This window comes from Bombus affinis, chromosome 18 (genome assembly GCF_024516045.1).
Source record: "Bombus affinis isolate iyBomAffi1 chromosome 18, iyBomAffi1.2, whole genome shotgun sequence".
Classification (NCBI taxonomy): domain Eukaryota; kingdom Metazoa; phylum Arthropoda; class Insecta; order Hymenoptera; family Apidae; genus Bombus; species Bombus affinis.
Window position 1 is genome coordinate 5,073,993 of NC_066361.1, and position 22,105 is coordinate 5,096,097.

The window sequence follows — 22,105 nt, forward strand, 5'->3', positions numbered from 1 at the left end:
TTTGGGCGAGAGAAAATCCGGCACGGCGTGGAGCACCATATCGAAACCACACCAGGCCCACCCGTGTACTGCAAACCCCGCCGGCTCGCACCAGACCGGCTCAAAGAAGTCAAGGCGGAATTTGCAACGCTGATCGAACAAGGAGTCATGCGCCCATAGAAGAGTTCCTGGGCATCTCCGCTACACGTCGTCCTAAAGAAGGATGGAAGTCTTCGACCCTGCGGTGACTACCGGGCGCTAAACGCCCGCACTATTCCTGACAGGTACTCTCCACCGCACATCCAAGACTTCGCGCAGCAGCTACACGGTAGGAAAATTTTCTCAAAAATTGACTTAGTGCGCGCCTACCATCAAATTCCAATCCACACCTCAATGACTAAGCTATAGTGCTACTTGTCGAAGTGTATAAGGGTCCTGCAATCTGTTTATCGAACCCCAATTAACCAGTTTCCTCATTTTGTACAACCTGTCACACGTTTTTTAAATTTTTACCGCGTACCATTCGATACGATGATATCAGTTATAAGGAAAATTCCGGATCGATCGTTAAATCGCTAAATGCTAACGCTAGAAATACCACACCAGTCAAAACGACTGGTTCTACAATTTCATAAATGTGTCAACCCTCGTTCAGGGATCATGGTCCCAGATGAATCAATAATACCAAAAATGTACTACATATATTGAGACGTGTATATTTTTGCGTGCTAGACTAGACTGGCCACGTAGTAGTGACACACGAATGCGAATATGAGTGTGTGGAAGTATGTGTGCGCGGCGTCTCGAATAACAGATGAATGCAACTGTTCCATTGGCAGTCTGGTATGGAAGATGGCGAGACAAAGAAAGTGCTGAGACGCGTGCAAATGTATATCGACGAAAATCCTGGAAATCGTTTATTAAATAAATCTATAACTATTTTAATTTGAATTCCAAGTGTAACTTTAGTGTTCCTTTACATTTATTTCGGCAATTAAGATTCACAATTCTCAACAACATAACATGGAATTCCTTTTGTAAGAAAGTAATAAATCAATAAATATAAAAATGTTCTATTATTACGTATTTTTTAAAGACCAGTCATTTTCAATGGTTTTGGTAGAAATATCGATAATTCAAGTGTTAAAATATGTCCTTCTTTCTACACGATCAAACGACATAAAAATCCATAGTAATCATTATCCTATTTCTAGCCTGTAGTCTTCATTTTAAGTCCACCGTACAAGACACCAGCTTATTTGCGAACAATGTGCAAATGCCAAACAGACGAACCGTTGGTGAAATGTTGGCGAACAGCAATGAGGACGCACTTCAACGTAGCTATCATCGAGTCAGACGACTATACAAATCGTCATCCAGCGACAGCCAACGCCACATCTACGTAATAACGTTTGCACTCCCATTTGAGAGTAATTCGTCAAATAGCCACGTGTATTTACGAAGCGATTAAAAAGCACTGCGCGCGATCGTTTCAACGGTAATAATTAATAGTAATAATTGGCGGATGTAAAACCAGCGACACGAAGTGGACGCGGATGAATAAAAGATGAAATTTAAAGCGAATGAACAGACACGGCCAAGTTTTCGGCTGGAAAATCTAGCCAGCAAGGATTTCGCTCCTCTCTCTCTCGCTTTCTATTTATTAGGGCACGGTTCAACGATATCTTCGAGTGGCCATAAATCTCGAGTAGTTGCCCGTTAACGAGATAATGAAGAAAATGAGAGGAATTTTCAGCGAACGAGAAACGATATACCGCGGAGCTTGTTTGCATTTTTCGTGGAAAACCATCCATTAAGAGAGAGGAAAAAGAAATATGAAAAACCGCGATAGGCATCGGAACGCAATTATCGGTGCTATCGATGCGCGCAGTGGAATTTTCTACAGAATTTAGTCGACGATACTTCTTCAAGGATTTTATGAAATAAATCTTTTTACAAAATGCAGCATTAACCCTTTGCGCTGGGAATTTTATTTCAATTTCGTTAGCAGCAGCTGCCAACACTTTTGAGTGTTTTATTTGAAATTTACTTTAACTAAAAAATAACGGTATTTAAATAAATAAGAGAAGAAACAAATCCACTTAAATACCAGTTTTATTCACACTATTGTTGTATTTTATGATTTTTAAGTGTATGATGTGTCGTGCTTTTCTTTCGCACGTTTCACAAAAAAAGGACTCAAGGTCAAAGGAGGCTCTGAGATAAAAACTGCTGTCGAGTGACATTGCAAGGTGCAAAGGGTTAAATGTTGTTAAAATTTCGAACAACATTAACCGAGCCATGGCTCGTCATAATATTGTTAAACGTCAATTTTACAGTTTTATGAAACTTGCTATTTTCTCCATGCAAAGTTTACATAATAACCAAGAAATATAGCCATCTCTTTAAAATTCCCTGTCATAGCCATAAAATAAAAAAAAAAAAAAACCAGTAGAATTAAATACCATAGGATGATTATAAGAAAATTTACAAATGAAACGTTGCGTTAATGCTGGTGTTAATTAATGGGTTAACCAATCAGCTTTTCGCTAATTTGTTTCGCACGAACACGGTTCCACGAGCGATTGGATTGGCAACTAAGTGATTGCTGATTCTGTCTGTTGAGAATTGTGGATTTTGATGACCGAAATATTGTTATGGAGACATTACATTTACACTGGGCATTACTATTAACGTAGACATATATTTATTTTATAAACGATTTCTAGAATATTCATCGATACACACTTGCACGCGTCTTAGCACTTTCTTCCATACTCGACCTTTCGTAGACTGTTAACCGACCGAACTGTTTACATTCATCTGTTTCTCAGTCGCCGCGCACACACATATCCCCACACACCGATATCCACATACAAACATCTCCACTACGCATTCGACCTAGTCCAGCACAAAAATTGTACATATCTGAATACTGTCATTAGGTGGCAATACGTGGCTTGTCTACTACTCATACACCAAATAATATGAAAGAATATATTAATATTGCTGGGATTGAAACGTATCGTTATAGCAAATCATAATTGTTTTTCTCACAAGCAAACAGTTTACGGAAGATCAAGGATAAGGTAAGATTTCATGATAAGATATACGTATGAGCGAAGCGAACGCGAAACAATATGTTCCGGTTTCCACGAGAATCTTCCATCGAGTACGAACAGCCAGCTAAATTTCGCAATGGTTAACTTCAACAAACAGTATCATATATTAGTTTGCGAGACACAAAACAAGATGAAGTACAAGTACGATCGTGAAGCAGGACGCGAGCAGAAACTGCTACACCGCAAACTACAATCTTCCGTTTAGGTTTACATTTACTGTGAAGAATCCAGCGACAGCTGGCGAAATCGCGAATGCTTAGAAGGACACGCGGGAAACTAGGATTTAAGAAACGAATCGCATGAAACATATTGGGTTGACAACTAGGTGGTTGCGGATTTTGCCATTAGATGGCATTGACAAAACCACTTAGTGCCAACCCAATAAGATTACAGTAGCCACCAGTTTCTTTCTATTCTTCAACAATTATTTCTATTAAACTATTGCTCAAAAGTTTCGTATCAATACCCAATATTGAAATATTTTAAAGATTCCTTTTTTAAGATATTGTAACTTAAAGATCGTTCAATTGTTTCTTCATTTGCATTTTAATGAAATTATCAAATACTTTGATAAATTTGAACACTTTACGTTAATATTCGGTTGGCAACTAAGTAGTTGCGGATTTTGTCATTAGGTGGTATTATCAAACTCTGTGGTTATTTAGTTGTCAGCAGAATATAAAGAGATCATCGATCCGCAATTCCGAATTTCTCGAACTTTTGGAGAAAATCTCTCAGGATAAGGAAGAGAAGAATTTCCCAAGCGAATTTTCTTTCTAGAAGTATCGTAATATTTCATGATGGGACTTCTCTAATTCGAAGATAACGCGAAGATCTGGAAGTAACGCAGCGAGGGACAAAGTTCGCCGGGAAAAATATTATTACGAGATAATTCAGCGGGAAATGAAGCAGGTACTTCGAAGGAAAGCAGCCTCTACACTCTAACGTCTCACGGCTGGCATTTTTCCTTTGCGAGGCTGGACGAGCGCGCCAGATTAAGCTCCGCTTGAAAATAGTTACTAGCGCCAAGCACCGTCATCCTCGCGAGAAGCAAGCTGTTTTACATTTAAATCAAACCAGCTGTCTCAAAATCAATTCGAGCCTGGGACAGTGGTGTTTTACAATTTAAATAGCCCGCCCGGGGAAATAAAATGGCCGCTTATTAAGCGGCGCGTCTACGAGTTATAGACCGAAGTCCCTTTCGATCGTCGAGATCGCGATAAGCGCTTATCGTGATTATGTTCTCGAAGAAAGTCGCTCTCTTGTCGTGTAAATTAAGTAGAAGAGTAGTTGAACTTTGTTTGAGACAATCGTATTGTTCGAGTTCCCCTTAAGATTTTGGATTTTGATTGAAGTTAGCAATTTTTTACAAGTTTTCGATCGAACATTTTCATATTGCACAGATCAATCTGTGCCATTTTATCGGGAAATTTTATTGCATCAGGAAAAATTATTAGTAGGCTGTGCATGCTTACATGTTCGCGGGAAATTTGATACTCGTCCTTCGATATCATTCAAATTACATACAAAATACTATACTTTCTGTAATTAACCGAAGAAGACATATTGTGGGTTGGCAGCTAAATGATTGCGGATATTGCGATTAGGTTGCATTGACAAGATCCGTAATTATTTAGTTGCCAGCCATTATAACCAAGACGCCCTTTACGTAAGAAATAGAAACAATTTGCGCGAAATCGCCACAGGATACGTAGCAGCGATGAGGTGCATCTGAACAGATGACAAGCACGTTCCATCATCAAGAGCAATGATACAACTGAGCCAGTTTGCGGTAACGTTGTTGCCCAACTACGATGAAACAAACATTCGTACACAATAGTTACGAGATCAATGAATTCACTGATACTACGGATAACCTTTAAATCGTGACAGGCTGTTACTTCATCGCAGATAAATCGAAAAACAAGCAACTATAGTACCTCTACAGATGCTATGCGCAAACCTGATGACCGAATGTTATAAAAATCGCAAAAAGTGATTCGCAATTTACCATTTCAAATAATTAACTTTACCGACCGCTAGCGATCCAGCAGCATACGCACGTACTACCGGCATCTCAGGCGCAGATTCTCCCTGGCGCCGGTTCTGTTTCGGTTTGGACTCTCCGGTACCATTCTTTTCGTTCAACGCGAACGCTAAGTTTTTCAAATTGGTATAAAACTGTGAGAACTTACAAAGCAACGCAACTGACGCAACTGAAACCTTAGTACTAAATAGCAAATTACTGCTCAAATAATGAGAAAGATCGTCGGCGACAAAAAGACGATTAATAGGCTATCAGTCGGTAACCATCGGTGACAGAAACCGATTAATCGGGTATCGGTCGGTAAAGCGTTAAGCAAACAATTAAGCAAATAGCGAAGGTTTTCATTGCGCTTCACAGTTAGATGTCACAACAGCCAGAATTTTCAAGTTGCCGCATTTGGTCATCTGTTAGGTTGGCAACTAAATGATTGCGGATCTTGTCAATACAACCTAATGGCAAAATCCGCAATCACTTAGTTGCCAACCCGATAGATAACCAAATTTGGCTACTCGGAAATTTGAAGATATCCAAAATGAAATACGAATGCAACGAATTTGTATTTAGCTGCTGTTTATTTGACTGTATTGATGAAAATGTCTGCAGTAGAAATTATTATTTTGCTGGAAACTATACTTACTTAAAAGCTTTTAATTTGTGCAGCAAGATAAATGTTTCTCTATGTTTTATTTAAGATAATAGTAAATCCTTTTAGTTAATAAGAGACAACAGATACGTGGAAAAATATTAAAGCAGCTTCCTCAGGTACGTATTTCAGACAAAAAATGAAACACTATCTGCTGATAATTGGTTAGCTGTGTATTGTCTACGGCTCCTTGCTATCTATTTCTATAAAGCTCTTATCATAACGAGTTTTATTGTTGGAAACTCGGTTCCTGCAATCAGGAAAACCGCATTACTTATAGAACTAGCCTAAAATAATAAGACAAGTCTAATTGAAGTAGAATAAGAAACTGTTACACAGACAGCTTCAGGCGTATCATGCTGCTATTTCATTTTCTTCTTAACATAATTAGTGGAAAGTTTTACGAAGTTAATATACCAGATGAAAGATATAACGTGTTCTTTTTAAACTTGGTAAACTTTATCTCACCATTCCAACCCCCAAAGACCTCAAATCTGATCCGATACTTATCAACGGAATCTCGATATCTTAATTAAAACGAACCTAACCTAAAAGCACTTATTATACTTTTCAAAAAGATGATTGCAATCTATCCATCTAATTTTATTCTTTCTTCGATATTCTTTTAGAATAATGAACATCTTTTTAACAGCAGCTAATGATAAAACAAAAACATACGTTTAATTTAAATCTGAAAAATTGTTGCAAAAGATATCACGATGAAATACGAGCATTTTTAAAATACCTCTTTCCGCGCTAGTTGCAACGAAACCAGCTAACATTGGTGAAAAGTTTCATTAGCGTTTATAGGCAAAAAGAGAAACATCACCGTGAAAAATATCATTGAAAAAGTTTGATATTTTCAAGCTAATTAATTCCATTCAGATTCTAGCGAAACTGGGCATTTACCGATCGTTGGAAAAAAAGGTTCCGAAAAGCTTGAAGCATTTTCGAAGAAACTAGTCCCATCGAAATTGCACGAAATGGAGGAAAGAACGAGAACAAAAGAATCGAATGAGGAAGGAAAAGGGAATCCGTAACTCTACCACTTTTTCCCCGATTCTTCGAATCTCGTGGAAAACATCTGAAGAAAGTTGCATGGAAATCCATCCCACGGAATATTCGAGCGACCAATCGATTTAGAAAGCGTATCCGATGCTAAAAATTGAAAAGTTTCGTCTGTGCGGATAGAACGTCGACGCTATGCCACCGGAAATATCCGAACGAGAGCTTCGATATATACATTCGTCGCTTTGAGCATAGCCGAAAAATCACGAGGGAACAAGAACTGGCTAAGCTACGGGAACTTCCGGCGAACGGAAGCCAAACTCAGCCAAACTTTTCATTCGAGATTAGGTATTTGCTTCGAACCGAGCTTGCTTGTGTTTCGTCCGGAAACTGTTTGCCTGTATTTTCTTCCGGTCAAATTTTATAGTGCAACTGATACTTATAAAATATTGAAAGAAAAAATTAATTTCGATGAATAGAAATGTTGGAAAGGGAAAAGGAAATAGTTTTGGTTGAGGTTATGACGCGAGAACTGTTGCAAATAAATCAAAATTAATGATATCAGATTTCTTGTGTATTCGAGTGTAATTTTGATGATGTTAAAGTTTATTTTTACTACTATAAGAATATGATTACAGTAAATTCTTGTATAAATACATTATAATAAAGCAAGATAACAGATTGATCGATGAGCTCATGAAAATAGATACTTATTTTCACCGAAACGAAGACATTGGACAGTGACTAATAATTAAGATCGTAAAAGTATTTTTCAGTTTAAAAGATCTGGAAGAACGTAATAGGTAAATTTATATAGTTGCATTTTTATTAAATTTCAATAAAATGAAAGATTTGTTACATGCACTAATAATATGTTTTCTTTCATCAACTTTGTATATATGCCATTTATTTTTAAAGTGTTGTCCTATTTACTATTTAAAGTATTGTCCTATTTAATACGTAAATTTATATAACTACATTCTTATTAAATTTCAATGAAACAACATATTTGTTACATACACGAATAATATGTTTTGTTTAATCAACTTAGTTTTTATGCCATTTATTTTAAAAGTATCGTCCTGTTTGATAGAACATAGAAAATAAAAGTTGGCATAGCAATAATCATTTCAAACATGTTATTGTAGGTTATGCGCGTTATACGAGAAAAATTCCTGCGCGCCATTATTTCCTGTAGCGCGAATTCCTATATCGCATAACCGTGTAAATATATTTATTTATTTATTTATTTTTATCGTATTGTTTTTCTTCCAGGTTGCTTATTCATAACATATTTAGATATACGTTAATGATCCTTTGTTTGCATATTTTATTAAAAATATGCAAATATTTTTGGCATCCAATATTGATGCTTTTACTAAGCAAAAAAACGTAATTACAACACATAGGAAGGGAAGATGAGGGAATGCCAATTTTTACGAATTTTCAGACTAACGTTTTTTTCATATACTAGTCGTGTATGTCGTCTTTGAAAATTTTTTGCACTTTACAAGAATTGTAAAAAATTGTGATATGCAACGAAACATGATTTTCATTTTTTAGGATTTAACGTGTTATACAGGGTGGTTGGTAACTGGTGGTACAAACAAAAAGGGTGCGATTCTACGCAAAAAAAGAAGTCGAAAATATAGAATAAAATTTTTTCGTTTGAGGCTTTGTTTCCGAGAAAATCGACTCTGAATTTTCGCTCGGTACGCGTGCACTTTATCGCGTCTCGTTGTAACGGATCTCACTGTAGATCGTTGTCTCGATGGATATTATCGCAGTTTAAGTTTGTTTTTGCCGTAACGGAAAATTAGGAATACATAATGAAATAATATGAAGTGATCATAAAGTTTATTATTGCAAAAATTGCTGAAAATGTTGTCCATTTTGCCGAACACATACTTCTGCTCTTCTAATTAAATTTCTATGAACACTTTCTAACACATTGGAAGTGTTTATCAACATAACGTCAATCGAGACAACGATCTACAGTGAGATCCGTTATAACGAGACGCGATAAAGTGCACGCGTACCGAGCGAAAATTCAAAGTCGATTTTCTCGAAAACAAAGCCTCAAACGAAAAAATTTTATTCTATATTTTCGATTTCTTTTTTCGCGTAGAATCACCCCCTTTCCGCTTGTATCACCAGTTACCAACCAGCCCGTATATTACTTAGAATTATAAGTAAAAATTGAAAATGATACAGTATAAAGTACAGAATGAAATGATGTTTTACTTTAATATATGAGAGAATATGAAGTTTTATACGAAAAATAAACTTTCTTTTCCTGCGAAATTTTGAAACTTGACGTTCCCACTTTTCCCCATAAATTTTTCATATATTTAATTATATCCGCCGTATTGTTTTAGTTTCAATTAAATTAAATGTAAAACATCCAGTACACGCTAAAGTAGAAAAAGAGGTTTAAAGAAAAATCAACATTCCGCCTTCCTCGTGTGTTTACTTATTTTTCTCGTATTGTTATAATTCCAATTAACCAGTGCGTAACGTATTCAGTACGTGTTAAAGCAAGAAAAACGTTTAAAGAAACAGCAATTAAAAAATGTTTTAATAGAAACGTCATGTTTTTTCCATGAAAATAACACACATGGCAGGTGAATAAATATTTTGTTTGCATTTGCCAGCGTTTTATTCCTATTTATTTCGCTGAATTTCTCGTTCGAATCAAAGCCAGTCTCCGTTTGGATACGATTTAGTCTATTTATTGTAACCGTTGTTTATATATTTACATTAAGCTAAACTCCGCTATGAACAAATGTTTCGTAGTTTCTACCTAAATAGGACTACAGCCGATCCAGTGAAGTAGAATTTCAGATCAAATTGTTGGCTGCTGTTTTTTTTGAAAAATAATATATTTCCTTTATTATTATAAAAATGATCGTTACTCGTATTACTATATCTCATTATTATACAAATTTCATTACATAAATGTATAAATGAATTTCCTACAAGAAGAAATTGTTCGACCCTGGAAAAACACAGTTGATTAACTTTAACATAGCAGAAAGAGAAGCGAAAAAATGAAAGGGAATAGGCGCTGTGGTTGTCGTAAACACTTTGAACGCCGACGGGTATTTCGGTTCTTCGCTTAAATTACATCCGTCCAGGCAACGATATTCGAAAAAAAAAAAAAAAAAAAAAAAAAGGGGGGAAGGAGAAGGCCCACGGGTACTGAAAGGCCGTACAACCGGGCTAAAAACAAAGCCGCGCATTATACACAGGCGGTACACAACGAATATTCGTTACGAAGTAATGAAAGCCGTTGTGTTCGAATACCAGCTGCCGGCAAATCGCTGCTCTGAAACGCGAAAAATGCCGACCAACCGAGAAAATGCGAAAAACAGGGAACGCGCGACCTGTCGAATTTCGACGAGTTTTACTTTGACGATACTTTTTTTTCTCTCCAACGAGCTGCGCGAGCAGCTTTATCATTACATACGCGAAATTCGTTCACCTGCACCTACGTTACTTACGATATCCTTTTTTTTTACGAGTCACCGAGAGTAACGTTGCTCCATTGCCAACGAGAAGTTGTTTAAACTGCTGGAAGATAAATTGAAACGTAGATGGAAGTTCGAAATGAAAAGTAAACATTGGCGAAACAAGATTCCAAAGAATATTTTAGGAACCAGAGTTTTAATTAGCAGGTTTCGTCATTAATTCACGGGGATGTGATTTTATTACTGAGCATTTAATACGATTTAGTAAATATTTGTTAAAAATATTGTTACAAGAAATTAAACACGATTGGTACAAATAAAAGAAAATGTCTTCTTGCACGATTATGGTACGATCTGAATATCTTCTTATCAAAAATGCATGTAAATAAATAACAATTATCGTTTGATAATCGATATATGTCGCATAAATATTGTTACCAAGTTATGGAATAAAAGTCACATAAATAAGAGAAAATATACTTAAACGATTGAATTGTATCATCGAAAAAACTGAAATCTGTGGTTCTTTGAAAATAATACAGTTATTAGTGATCATAAAGTAGCAATGAACGTGAGGATCGTAAGAAACGTTCGCGGTGCCATTTCACCGGAAGTTCAATCCGAGAGAAAATCGTAAAGCGGTGGAAATTTCAAATTCTTACAGCCGTTAAACGAGCTATCGCGAATGCAGCGACATAACTGACACGGACCACTTTAGCCGGAACGCCACCATAAACTGTCCCGTTTCCATCTTCCACGATTATCTGCGATAGACCCGTGCAGCTGTACACGAAATTTTGCTTGCTATTTAAGATCGAAACTTTTTCTCGAACACGCGATATTCCTTGCAATTTATTTCTCCTTCGCTATAGCATGCGTTGTATTTCCTAGGAATTTTATTTCTTCGCCAAATTGCGAACCAAACGTTGTGAACTTAGGCAATCGTTTGAGTTATGCGGCAGTGGTTGATAAATTGTCGAGAATGTGTTCCAAAAAGAGATACATGCTGCTTTATTTAATGGAAAATCATAGAATTTCAATGTGAAGAATGTTGCTCATTTGATGATAAATTATCCAGTAACTGTCCCGAACATCCACCCACTTTTTCTTTATTAAGTAGATATCAATGAATTTCCATGCTAAATTGTTTTAAAATGCTCCTTAGAACTGCTCTTTGGTTAGCACTTTGACTGCCACGTTGGTCATTGGTGACCGGAACGCTTCAACTTCTTGCAATTGTAAAAATTGAATGAAAATCGACAGTTAGGGCACTTTGAATATAACCGATAAATAGAGGATACTTTGAAATAAAAGGTGCCTCATTGAACAATTAAATATTTTTATTAAAACATCAATAACAGAAAATGAGAACAAATGTTCCATCTAATGGTGCACTGTGTTAAAACACTTGGGGAAGAATGTTGTCTTACATCATCAATGTATTACTATTTTGCCATTATATGCTTTGAATAATAAAAATGGCGCGCTGAGCGAAACATGTGATTTCAGCGTGGCAGTCAAACAGAAATTACTACAATTTCGACGCTAATCGTCTCAATGTTGCAATGGATATGTTACACCCAGAAAGTGAGGCAAAAAAAATTGGAATTTTGTATTTAATAAAGATTCTTGAACTTCGATATCAATTGTCATGAAGTTGCAGTGGATGAACTGTCAGACAAGTGTCTCAAAAGTGGACCTTCTTTTACTTAACAGACAGTTCACCGGGAGACGCGACCGCGAGGAAACGCGTCAGCGAGAGGCGTAAATTCTCGCTACGATTCCGATAGTCGACACCGCGAACCAGTCGTTCCCCTGTTTCAATTAGGATAACAGAGGTAGTTCAAATGATTGTAACACTGAATTAACAAGGTTAATATAAGCTTCTATTTTTAACAATATTTAAAATTATAATTAACACGTTACAAATGATTTAACGATGATACAACTAGTTTATTATTATAATTCGACTCGAGTTTATAATATTTCTCCACGTATTCGTTTGACTGAGCTACCTTGATTTTATTTCTCTCAACAACTCGATGCATTCGGTTTGAATCCTCGTATGATACTGACTGCCCTTCGATTTGTTTACTTCGTCTTCTCTTGGAGACGACCCCCACCACGCCCGGGTCAAGCAACCGTTCGCGCCCATGATCACGTATGCCATATTTTTGTGTAGGTAAAATAACGGACCGAAGGCGAATGGATGTTTTTTAGAATTCGCTGCTTGACGACAACTAAGCGCTTATCGCTGCATTGTGTATATCTCGCCGGTCATGTAAGACGATCTGTCTGCGACACTGTAGTACCAAGGACGACGGTTAGGAACACGACCTATAGTAGGTCTCGGGGCGTAACATCAATAATTATCAAATTTGGATACGGTTGCAACGCCAGAAAGTTTCAACGCAGAGTAAAATAGACGCGCCGCGATTGGATTCGTTAAATCCGAGAGCTTTGTTAATTATCTTCATCGGCGGAGTGGCAGTTAATGACCTCGCGTTTATTGCAACGTTACGTTCGGCAATCTCATTACAAACTAAATTAACTCGACAATATCTTACAAGCTTATTTCTCCGTAATTTCCTCGTCTCGCGCGTGTTCTCGTTCAATGCCGAGCGGAACAGTAAAAACGTGTTTAACGTATTTCCAAACTAACTACGTCATTAAAGATACAACAATGTGAATCAGTGGCCGATTAAACTCCATTGAACGACAGAACACGTGCATAAATAAATATCAATAAACATATAACTAAAATAAAAAATATATATATAAACAGAAGATCGAGTAATTTAACGAGCTGATAAATCGCCAGAACAGGAAAACAGATGAGGAAAGAAAAGGACGCGGTTGAAAGGAAAATCGAATAAATAAGATAACAAGAAGAGAATAATTCTACGTGCAGTATCGAAGATTCTTTCGGCGATTTCGCGCTCGAGTATCGCGGTAACCGACGTCAAGCTTATTTCCGTAATTGATGTTGCATAAAGTTGAGACCCAAGTTATATAACTTTCCAACAGACTCTCATACTAACGATCTCGTAATCGGGAAACGAGAGCAACGAATATTTCTCCCGCTTCCATTTAAGAAGCCGTATTTCGCCCTGCCGGATCATATGGTGAACAAACTGCAGCGAACTGCATTACGATTGTTAGAATGGACTCGAGGATGTTTCGTGTATCGAGAAAGTTAGCTTTTCACTGCTACAACTACAGCACAGTATGGGCTAAGGGTAGAAGGCGAGGAGAGATTATGACAAAGAGAGAGAGAGAGAGAGAGAGAGAGAGAGAGAGAGAGAGAGAGAGAGACGAAATGAAAATTGGCAACAATAAGCCGGCCAATTGAAAGCCATCGAATATGAAACAGCCACTGAAACAGTCATACTCTTCCAACAAATGCCATTCCCCTTTCCTTTTTGCCCGATACTCCGCCACCATTTTCCACTACTCCGCTTGTGCTTTTCTGCGTTCACGCTTCCTCCACCTACCACAGTCTCTTTTCACATTTTCTCCTTACACATCCAAATTCCAGCTGGTTGTTGAAGGGAGCAAAACTCTTATAGAAAGAAGACTAAAAAGAAGACACCCCACTGACTTCACTGAAGAAATAAAATAGTCAAACTCGAAGATGTATTCCGTTGGGGGTAGCCATCCACATGTTATTTAGCGATTAACACTGGAACTACCGTTAGTTAACACGAAGCTATTTCTACCAAAACCAGTGAAAAGTCTTTAAAAAATACGTAATAATAGAACATTTTTGTATTTATTGAGTTATTACTTTCTTACAGAAGGAATTCCGTGTTATGTTGTTGAGAATTATGGATCTTAATTGCCGAAATAAAAGTAAAGGAACACTAAGGTTACACTTAGAATTCAAATTAAAATAGTTATAGATTTATTTAATAAACGATTTCCTGGATTTTCGTCGATATACTTTTGCACGCGTCTCAGCACTTTCTTTGTCCCGCCATCTTCCATACCAAGACTGCCAACGGAACAGTTGCATTCGTCTGTTTTTCGAGACGCCGCGCACACATACTTCCACACACTCATATTCGCATACGTGTGACACTACTACGTGGCCAGTCTAGTCTAGCACACAAAAATATACACATCTCAATATATGTAGTACACTTTTGGTATTATTAATTCATCTGGCACCATCATCCCTAAGCGAGGGTTGACATTTATAAAATTGTAAAACCAATCATTTTGACTGGTATAAGTATTGGTATAAGTATTGGTATAAGTAGCCTTGATAAAAAATTATTTTCAGTTTGAATATATAAAAAACAAAATAAAATTCATTATATTATTCTTTTAGTTATCGTTGCGAAAGTTATTACATCACTGCGGAAAGAAATATAACACGAAGTAGGAATTTTTTTTTTATTTGGTAGATTATTTACAATCAATTCTCATTAAGAATTATAAGTAAATTATTTTGGCGTGGTACTGTAACTTGGAATATAAGAGTTTATAATATGTTTGATTCTAGTTGAACCTAATGCTTAAAATCTAAAGGGTATTGTCTTTTTAGTCTGCGGATCTGATCCGTCGTAATTAATGGATTTTGGTGGTTGTTAACTCTTATATTATATCTGTTACTGAATTTTAATATTTCTTCTTTAACTGTGAGTAAAGTAGGAATTTTAAAATAAAATTGTAAAACCAGCAAATTTGACTGGTGTGCTAGTTCTAGTGTTATTAATTTACAAATTTAATAATGAAAAAAAACATCCAGATTCTCTATTCCACTATCATATATGTACAGTATTGTTGAGAAACGTTAAGTTGGTATGATCACTAGTTCCTATAAGCTAAGTTGGTACGACTCCTAACGACGCTCTTTTGTCTTAGGAGTCGACCACGTTTTAATTATCTAAGTGTATCCGGTGTGTTCGGATGTTTTGTACGAGGTAGTGAAATATGGAAAGTAAAATTCAATTTGTGTGACTCTATTAAATATCAACCCCAAACCTATATTTAATACCAAGTATAATATGCAGAAGGAACGTTTTTCGTGATATCAGAGAGTCTTCCAATTGATACCCAATGGATATCAAACGTACATTTTTCGAAGTGATCTGGAATAAAACATTGAAGAGTTTAAGACAAAACTTATCTTTGCTAGTTTACTCTCCTCATTCTGTCGTCGACTGCCGAAGCGTGTAGATTTGTGTCTAGTTCCCAGTGAAATTTACAATACAAAAAGTGACGATATCTTTCGTTGAAAATGGATTGGAACAGAGATAAACCGAGTGTTTACTAAACTTACTCGTGGAAAATCCGAAATTTCTAATCTTTAATACGAATCATAGCCTCTCGACTAGCTATTTTAATTTGAATTAACTAACTCGAAGATGGCCCAAGTAATTCGATCAGGTTCTCATGAGCAGAACTATAATCGCACTGTTCACCTCCTCCGTGGCAAAAGGATAATCTGCGCCATCTTTCAAATCACACGAACAACAGTAAAAACGTAAGCTAGATATAGCTAGCGAGTTAAAAAGAATGTAAACACTAGTCGGAACGAATTGACAACAAGCCATGTTGTCACTTCTAACAGACTCGCGATATTAGAATCTATAGACGAATCCATGGACATAGTCGAAACATTAACGAGTCAACATACGCAAAGAGATCCTTCTCCCCCACCAATCTTCCTTGATGATGTCATCGATATCCAAATAATGATAAAATCTATCGAGAAAGATGTTAACAAAGAGGATTACAAATTTAATAAAAAGTACTCGAACAAGTAGAGCGTCATCCATATTTTGGTTGCGGGGCCCCACGGAAGCATATCCGTCACATACATATGGGTGACGTGGCGACCAACGTGTTAATAAAGTTACTGTTAAGTATACTCAAGTGTTTCTTCAGCACCCATCTTAACCTATCCACTTCATTTCTATTATAAACTCGAATTTTTCAACGAATTTATAGATTTCATCGATATTTCCATTTGCCCACTGAACGATGGAACTACTGGATCGGAAAGCATTAACCTACTACACGTCTCCATTAATCCATAGATCGGCTGCGACAGTGACCAACAGAATAATTAAATAATCAGCCAAGCAGGATAACAGTTTCACGCAAACAGCTATCGCAATGCTATAATTAATCCAACATTTGGCGTTATCGTTTGCGGCTAGCGCACAACTACACAGACACACAATCCTCGCCACTAAAAGACTAATATTATATTACCAGGCGAAATTATACACGGCCGAACGGTTTGCATCTAGTTCTCCGATTCGCCATCGTCGGTTCATCCACTTTTCAACGAAATGCGCCTATCGACCCTACTTGTTATCGCGTTTCCTCATCGTACGCCCTGTTGTTCTCCGGAAAACAGCGCGATTTCACCCGGCGTAAAGTCTCGAAGCAGTGGAGCCCAAGTTTCTCAGACAGAGAATCGACTGCTTTGAAAGAAAGAGAACCGCTCCAGCCGCCCTCAGCCTTTGCGCGCTGCTCTCTTATCGCAGCCGCGAGAGAAATTTCTGCCTTTCGCTGGCCGAAAATCACCGATGAGAACCGAGTCTGCCGATGAAATCCGAAGCTTGACCCGATTCGTCGACTCGCGAACACTTGAACCGCGCCACGCGATACCTGAATTTTTCAACTCTGTACGCGTCTTTGATGTATAAAAGAAAGAAGAAAGAAAGAAAGGGTGTTGCTGTTATAATTACGTAGCACCTGTTTGTGTACATAATAATATAATAAAGCGGGAGTAAAGCAAGCAAAAAATTTTTCTCCTTTTATCTTGCCACAATTCTGCAATTATTACGTTGGCAATTAAGTCATTGCGGATTTTATCATTAGGTGATATTGACAAAGTCCGCAATCACTTAGTTGCCAACCCAATATTACGTTTAAACCTCGCTCTCGGTTTGACAAAGAACTTTCAGGTTTTCGTAAAATTCCTAGCGGAAGATGAAAAGAGAAGATCATGCGTATCGATATGCGATTTTTTCCTATTCTCCTGCAACTTGTAAAATTTGTCAATGATAAAAAAATATAATTGGCTGATAAATAATTGAAAGAATACAGCAGATCGTATTCATAGTGCGAGTGCGGTGCTTTATTCGCTTTATTTTGAAAGGTACAGCGCATTTGATGACGCGTGTAACTTCTCCAAGTGGCATATCTCGCAGCTACAAAAGCGAGGAAGGGAAATTAAATCGGTCGGACAAGGCAGCGGCGCGTAATTATGGAAAATAATGCGACGATCCATAGTTGGGTGCGTCAAAGCAACGAAATTATCGTGGAAATTAATTACGCGTCTCGCATAAACCCGCGTCGTACACGTGCGCTGAAACGTCCGTTCGTGCAGACGGTTTTAATTAAATGAAAAGCAAAGCATTAGACGGCGAACGTTCGGCCAAATGTTCAGGGAAGAACGCGTGCGCGCCGGACTTTTCGTTCTACGTTTCACTTCTTTCTGTCCCACGTGCACGGCGACGCAGGAGATGGAGAAAGCAGGGAAGGAGGCTCGGTTCCGGTAAATAGTAGTAAAGCTGGATAAAACGTTCCAGAAAAAGTTGTTGAGAAAGATGTCAAGGTGCTTGTGAACACGGAAAACGCTGGCGAAATGTCACGCCAAAAACAGGGTCACGGTGCACGCACAAAAGCCAGCGAAAACCTCCTAATAACGTGTTTACAGCGTCTGAAAAACCGATCGACACAATGCAAACGTGCTTCCCTCTCTCGGGATCAGCCTCGAAACAAGGGATACGCCAGCGATCGATCCGCAAAGAAAACGATATCGGCTGTCCTTCGACTCGAGAATCGAGCTATCCTCATTGTACCCAATCGAATCAGCCTCTGGTTTTTAACTTCAAACTGAACTTCCATATTTCTATATAGCGACCTGTCGAGATCACCGATTGTTAAACTGCAGTCACCGTACGGACTCCTGCGCGATTCGACTGTAGTCGTTGAATATTCACTTGGATGCTCAATATGCTTTCGATATTTTTTACGTTTTGGTAAAATTGATAGGAGTGGACGAATTCTAATAATAAATTTACTAATTAACATTTTGACTGCCACGTTGGTCACATATGATCCACCACGGTTTCTCCTGTGACGCCATTGTTACGATCAGCACCCTTCAAATCCGATGGACCGATGATGGCGATAAAGATGTGGCGGTCTTGGCGACCATGTATATCACCGAAGTGCCTAATGAGTCATCTATATCCCAACGGTCCTTCCACCGAATGTTTTAGAAGCGTGGCAACGGTGGTCACGTGCGCCTATAGGGTAGTGGGGATATTGAGGGGCGACAAACAAAAAAGAAACAGATCCCATCGAAAGTCAAATTGTAAGAGCTTCAGTCTTGGAAAGTCACGGCTGAAGCTCAGAACCAAATCGCAGTCAGTGTAAACTCAGAGTACAAGAAATAAATTCTCTTATTTTTTTTGTTACATTTTATTTTTCTTTTCGTTTGAGCTACCCCTTTTTTTATTTTACGTGACACCATGTTGGTCATTGGTGACCGGAGAGCTTCAACTTCTTACATTTGTAAAAATTGAATGAAAATTGATTATTTTAAAATAAAAAGTGCCCCATTGAACAATTAAACATTTTTAAGAACATCAATAAAAAAATACGAGAACAGATGTTGCATCTAACGGTGCACTGTGTTGAAACACTTTAGACATAAATATGGCTCATCGATACAATCTGGACGATAGGTGATCACCTTTTTGGTCCGATTCTTAGCCGAATCGTTTAGCTCGATCGAATTGTTTCGTGGAAAAGGCCTGTGTGACCCTGGCCGCCACGAGCGGTCGCGGAACACGTGCGTGGTGGGGCTAAGCAAAACACAAGGAGTTGCTAAGGGACAAAGACGAATTAACAGTCATTGTGAGTTGAGAAGCCAGAGAGTGTGAGTCGGGAAGTCAGGGAGATAGTGTTGCTAGCGTTGTCGAGAGAGTGTGGTCCGTGTGAGAGAGAGTGTTTGATCGGTGGTGACATGAGTTGCAGATTAACTATCTAGTTGTCTTAATTATAATAGGTTTTGTGATTAGTCCACGTTAAACAACCATCGTTTCCTGTTTAATCATCATCCGTTTAATCCATTTATTGTAAATAAACTAATTGTAATATAAGATGCTACAATAATATACAAAATTATTAAATTTTCAATTTAAAAGATATAATTTCAAGCTTTGATATTGTTCATGTTATTATTGCTTAATGAAATAGATGTTTATTAAGACTTTTAAGCGTACTACATAATTTATTTTAGTTACAATCAATATATTTTGCAATGAAAATTCAGTCTGCTCAACTTGTGCTATTTCGTAAAAAATACGCAGCTCACGGTGTGCTTCTTCGTAAAAAGTGAGCTTAACGTCGGACAACGCAGCGCTCAAAGGTTAACCAATATCATTGAATTATTGGGAACCAGAGCAGTTTGAGTTCGGATTACTTAGTTTTGGAATCTTTCATGAAATTTAATTTTCCTGTTATCTCTGGCACGAAAAATGCAAAATAAATTTAAATGCGCGAAACTGTAGTAAAAATAGTAATAAAGTAAGAATACAAAATAACGTTAAATAACTCCAATAATCTAACATAAATTATCATGATAAGTCGTCTATAACTGCACGACGCTGTGAGGGTTAACGAGTCAAGGATTAAGCAGAGGTTTCGGTCTGGCGATTTGCTCGTGGCTGAATACCGTTGTTCGTAGAAATTGCTATCGTCTATAGCCATGATTCTACTGTCTCTGATCCTGGAATAATAAAGAGAACGAGACTAGCCGCGTCCGCGACGTAATTCCACGGATTTGTACTCGTTGGTCGTCGGCGTTGGGACGCAGTCGAGAAACGTGGCAATTTCGCAGGCTTTGCTTCATCGTCGAGTCTGCGAACTGTCGCGATTCGTTAGCCAGTTCACGAGTGCCTGTTATACGCGACAGTTATCTTAATCGCGTCTTCTTCGCGGATCTTCGTCGCGGAGGTTGGCGTAAGCGGCTTTAACTTATTTGCCGGAGACCTGGAGAAACGGGATGTGTCTTAATGGCCGTTAGTCGCCTACAAAATTCGCGGCAAGTGAACGTGAGAACGTTTCAGAAATCGGAAGCGAGAGCACAAGCCGCGCTTTGCTTTATTTTAACATGGCTGACGTGGATTATAGTACTTGTCGGTATTAGGCTACTTCGATGGATTTCGCGGTGTCGAAAGCGTTCCTTGATGACAGTTTCATCCTTCGACCTGTCAATGAACGAGCAACGGTTTATCATAATGTGATAAAAACGTCGATTTCGTTAAATTTCCCAAATAAATTTCACGATTGATTTAAACTAAGCAAATCTTTCACATCTTTTTCATAGTTACTATGATAGAAAATACAATTTGATGACGTAATCAAATTTTCTTCTAACTGTAATCGTTTGCGTTATATTTATTTTTGCAATTCCTTCTTATAACATTTAATAACATTTAATTTAAAATTCCTTTTTTCTTCGATGTCCTTGTATTTCTTTTCCTACACTTGCGACTACTCTTCTCGTTTTTTAGCGTCCTTGTTCTGCTTTTTTTGTTGCTGGAATTTCTTTTCTTCTGCCACTCCACAGAGTTTACTCTATTGTTGCAACTCTTCTTTTCGCGATGTTTGACGCATTTTCTTTCTTCTATCACCAAAAAAACTCTACTGTTTGTGCCTTTACATTGCCTGTTTTCTTACTTTCGATCTCGTTTCTTCTTTTACTTTTAATTTTCCACATCTATTTTTTAGGTTATCCGAAAAGTTTCTTCGTTTTATAAAGAAATAATAGACGCACAGTGTTTTTCCTTTTATATTAGTTTACTGAATTATGCGCGAACATAATAATAGAAATATAAGGAAATAGATAATACCTAATTCAATAAAATAATATAAAACAGAAATTGTTGTTCATTTATTATCATCTTATGAAACGAAAGAAACTTTTCGGACAACCTAATTCAATTCTAAATTTCTGATATTTTTTTTCTATCACTACAGTTTATTCTTCTTTATTTATACACATACACAACATACTGTGTTTCTAAATGTAAACATTTCTTTTTTTTCATACTTTTATCTTTTTATCAGCAGAATTCTATTTTCTAACTTGCAATTTGCAACTTTTCTAAATTATAACCTTTCTTCGTTAGTGAATTTCCAATTAAAATACAAAACTTGAGCAGACCGTAAGTTTCTGCTTTGGAAGAATTAAAACAAATACCACGACAGTCTTGTCATACACGCTAAAGGAGGTTTAGTATCTGCGTAAAATTCTTTTTACTTTCTTCCTTCTTTTTGTCATTGTACCAATTCTGACGGCAGTTTATCCGAAGACAGCTTTTCTTTAGCTAAGAGGGATACTTTCTTCGGTGATTGGAACAATTAAGAGTTGGAAACGAGTTAGCTTTGATCGCTAGCCCTTTGATCGATCGAGCATAGTTTTACACATCGTAACCGATCTTATTTCGTTACCAGTTACTTTATCAGAATTTACTCGACCTCGTACCATTCCCACTACTACAGCCCATATTTTCCACAATTAAAACTTGTTCGATTCACATCACGGACCGTTTGGGAAAGTTACTATTGGCTTGGCAACTAAGTGATTGCAGACTTTGACATTACCATCTAATGATAAAATCTGCAACCACTTAGTTGTCAACCAATAGGAAATTAAAGAAAACGACAACTTTCTTGCTTAGGTATCTCATAAAATAGAATAGTAAATTAACACGTAAGACAGATCCCACAGATTATGTATGTTGTGTGTAAGGTAACCTAGAAAATCGCTTTTTTATAGAAGAAAACAGAGGTAGAG

General features: G+C 37.3%; 1 protein-coding gene across 12 annotated transcripts in view; it reads right to left on the reverse strand.

Annotated features, from left to right (window-relative positions):
* Positions 1-22,105, reverse strand: part of LOC126926433 (tyrosine-protein kinase Btk29A-like) — a 193,861-nt gene that overhangs the window by 91,991 nt on the left and 79,765 nt on the right. Inside the window, exon 5 of one of the 12 annotated variants that reach the window (XM_050742747.1) lies at positions 19,531-20,513. The exons of the other annotated variants lie outside the window; for them this stretch is intronic. Within the exon in view, the coding sequence (XP_050598704.1) occupies positions 20,449-20,513 (65 nt within the window). The 3' untranslated portion in view covers positions 19,531-20,448. Of the gene's footprint in view, positions 1-19,530; positions 20,514-22,105 lie in introns of those variants that run through there. 12 annotated transcript variants of the gene reach the window in all.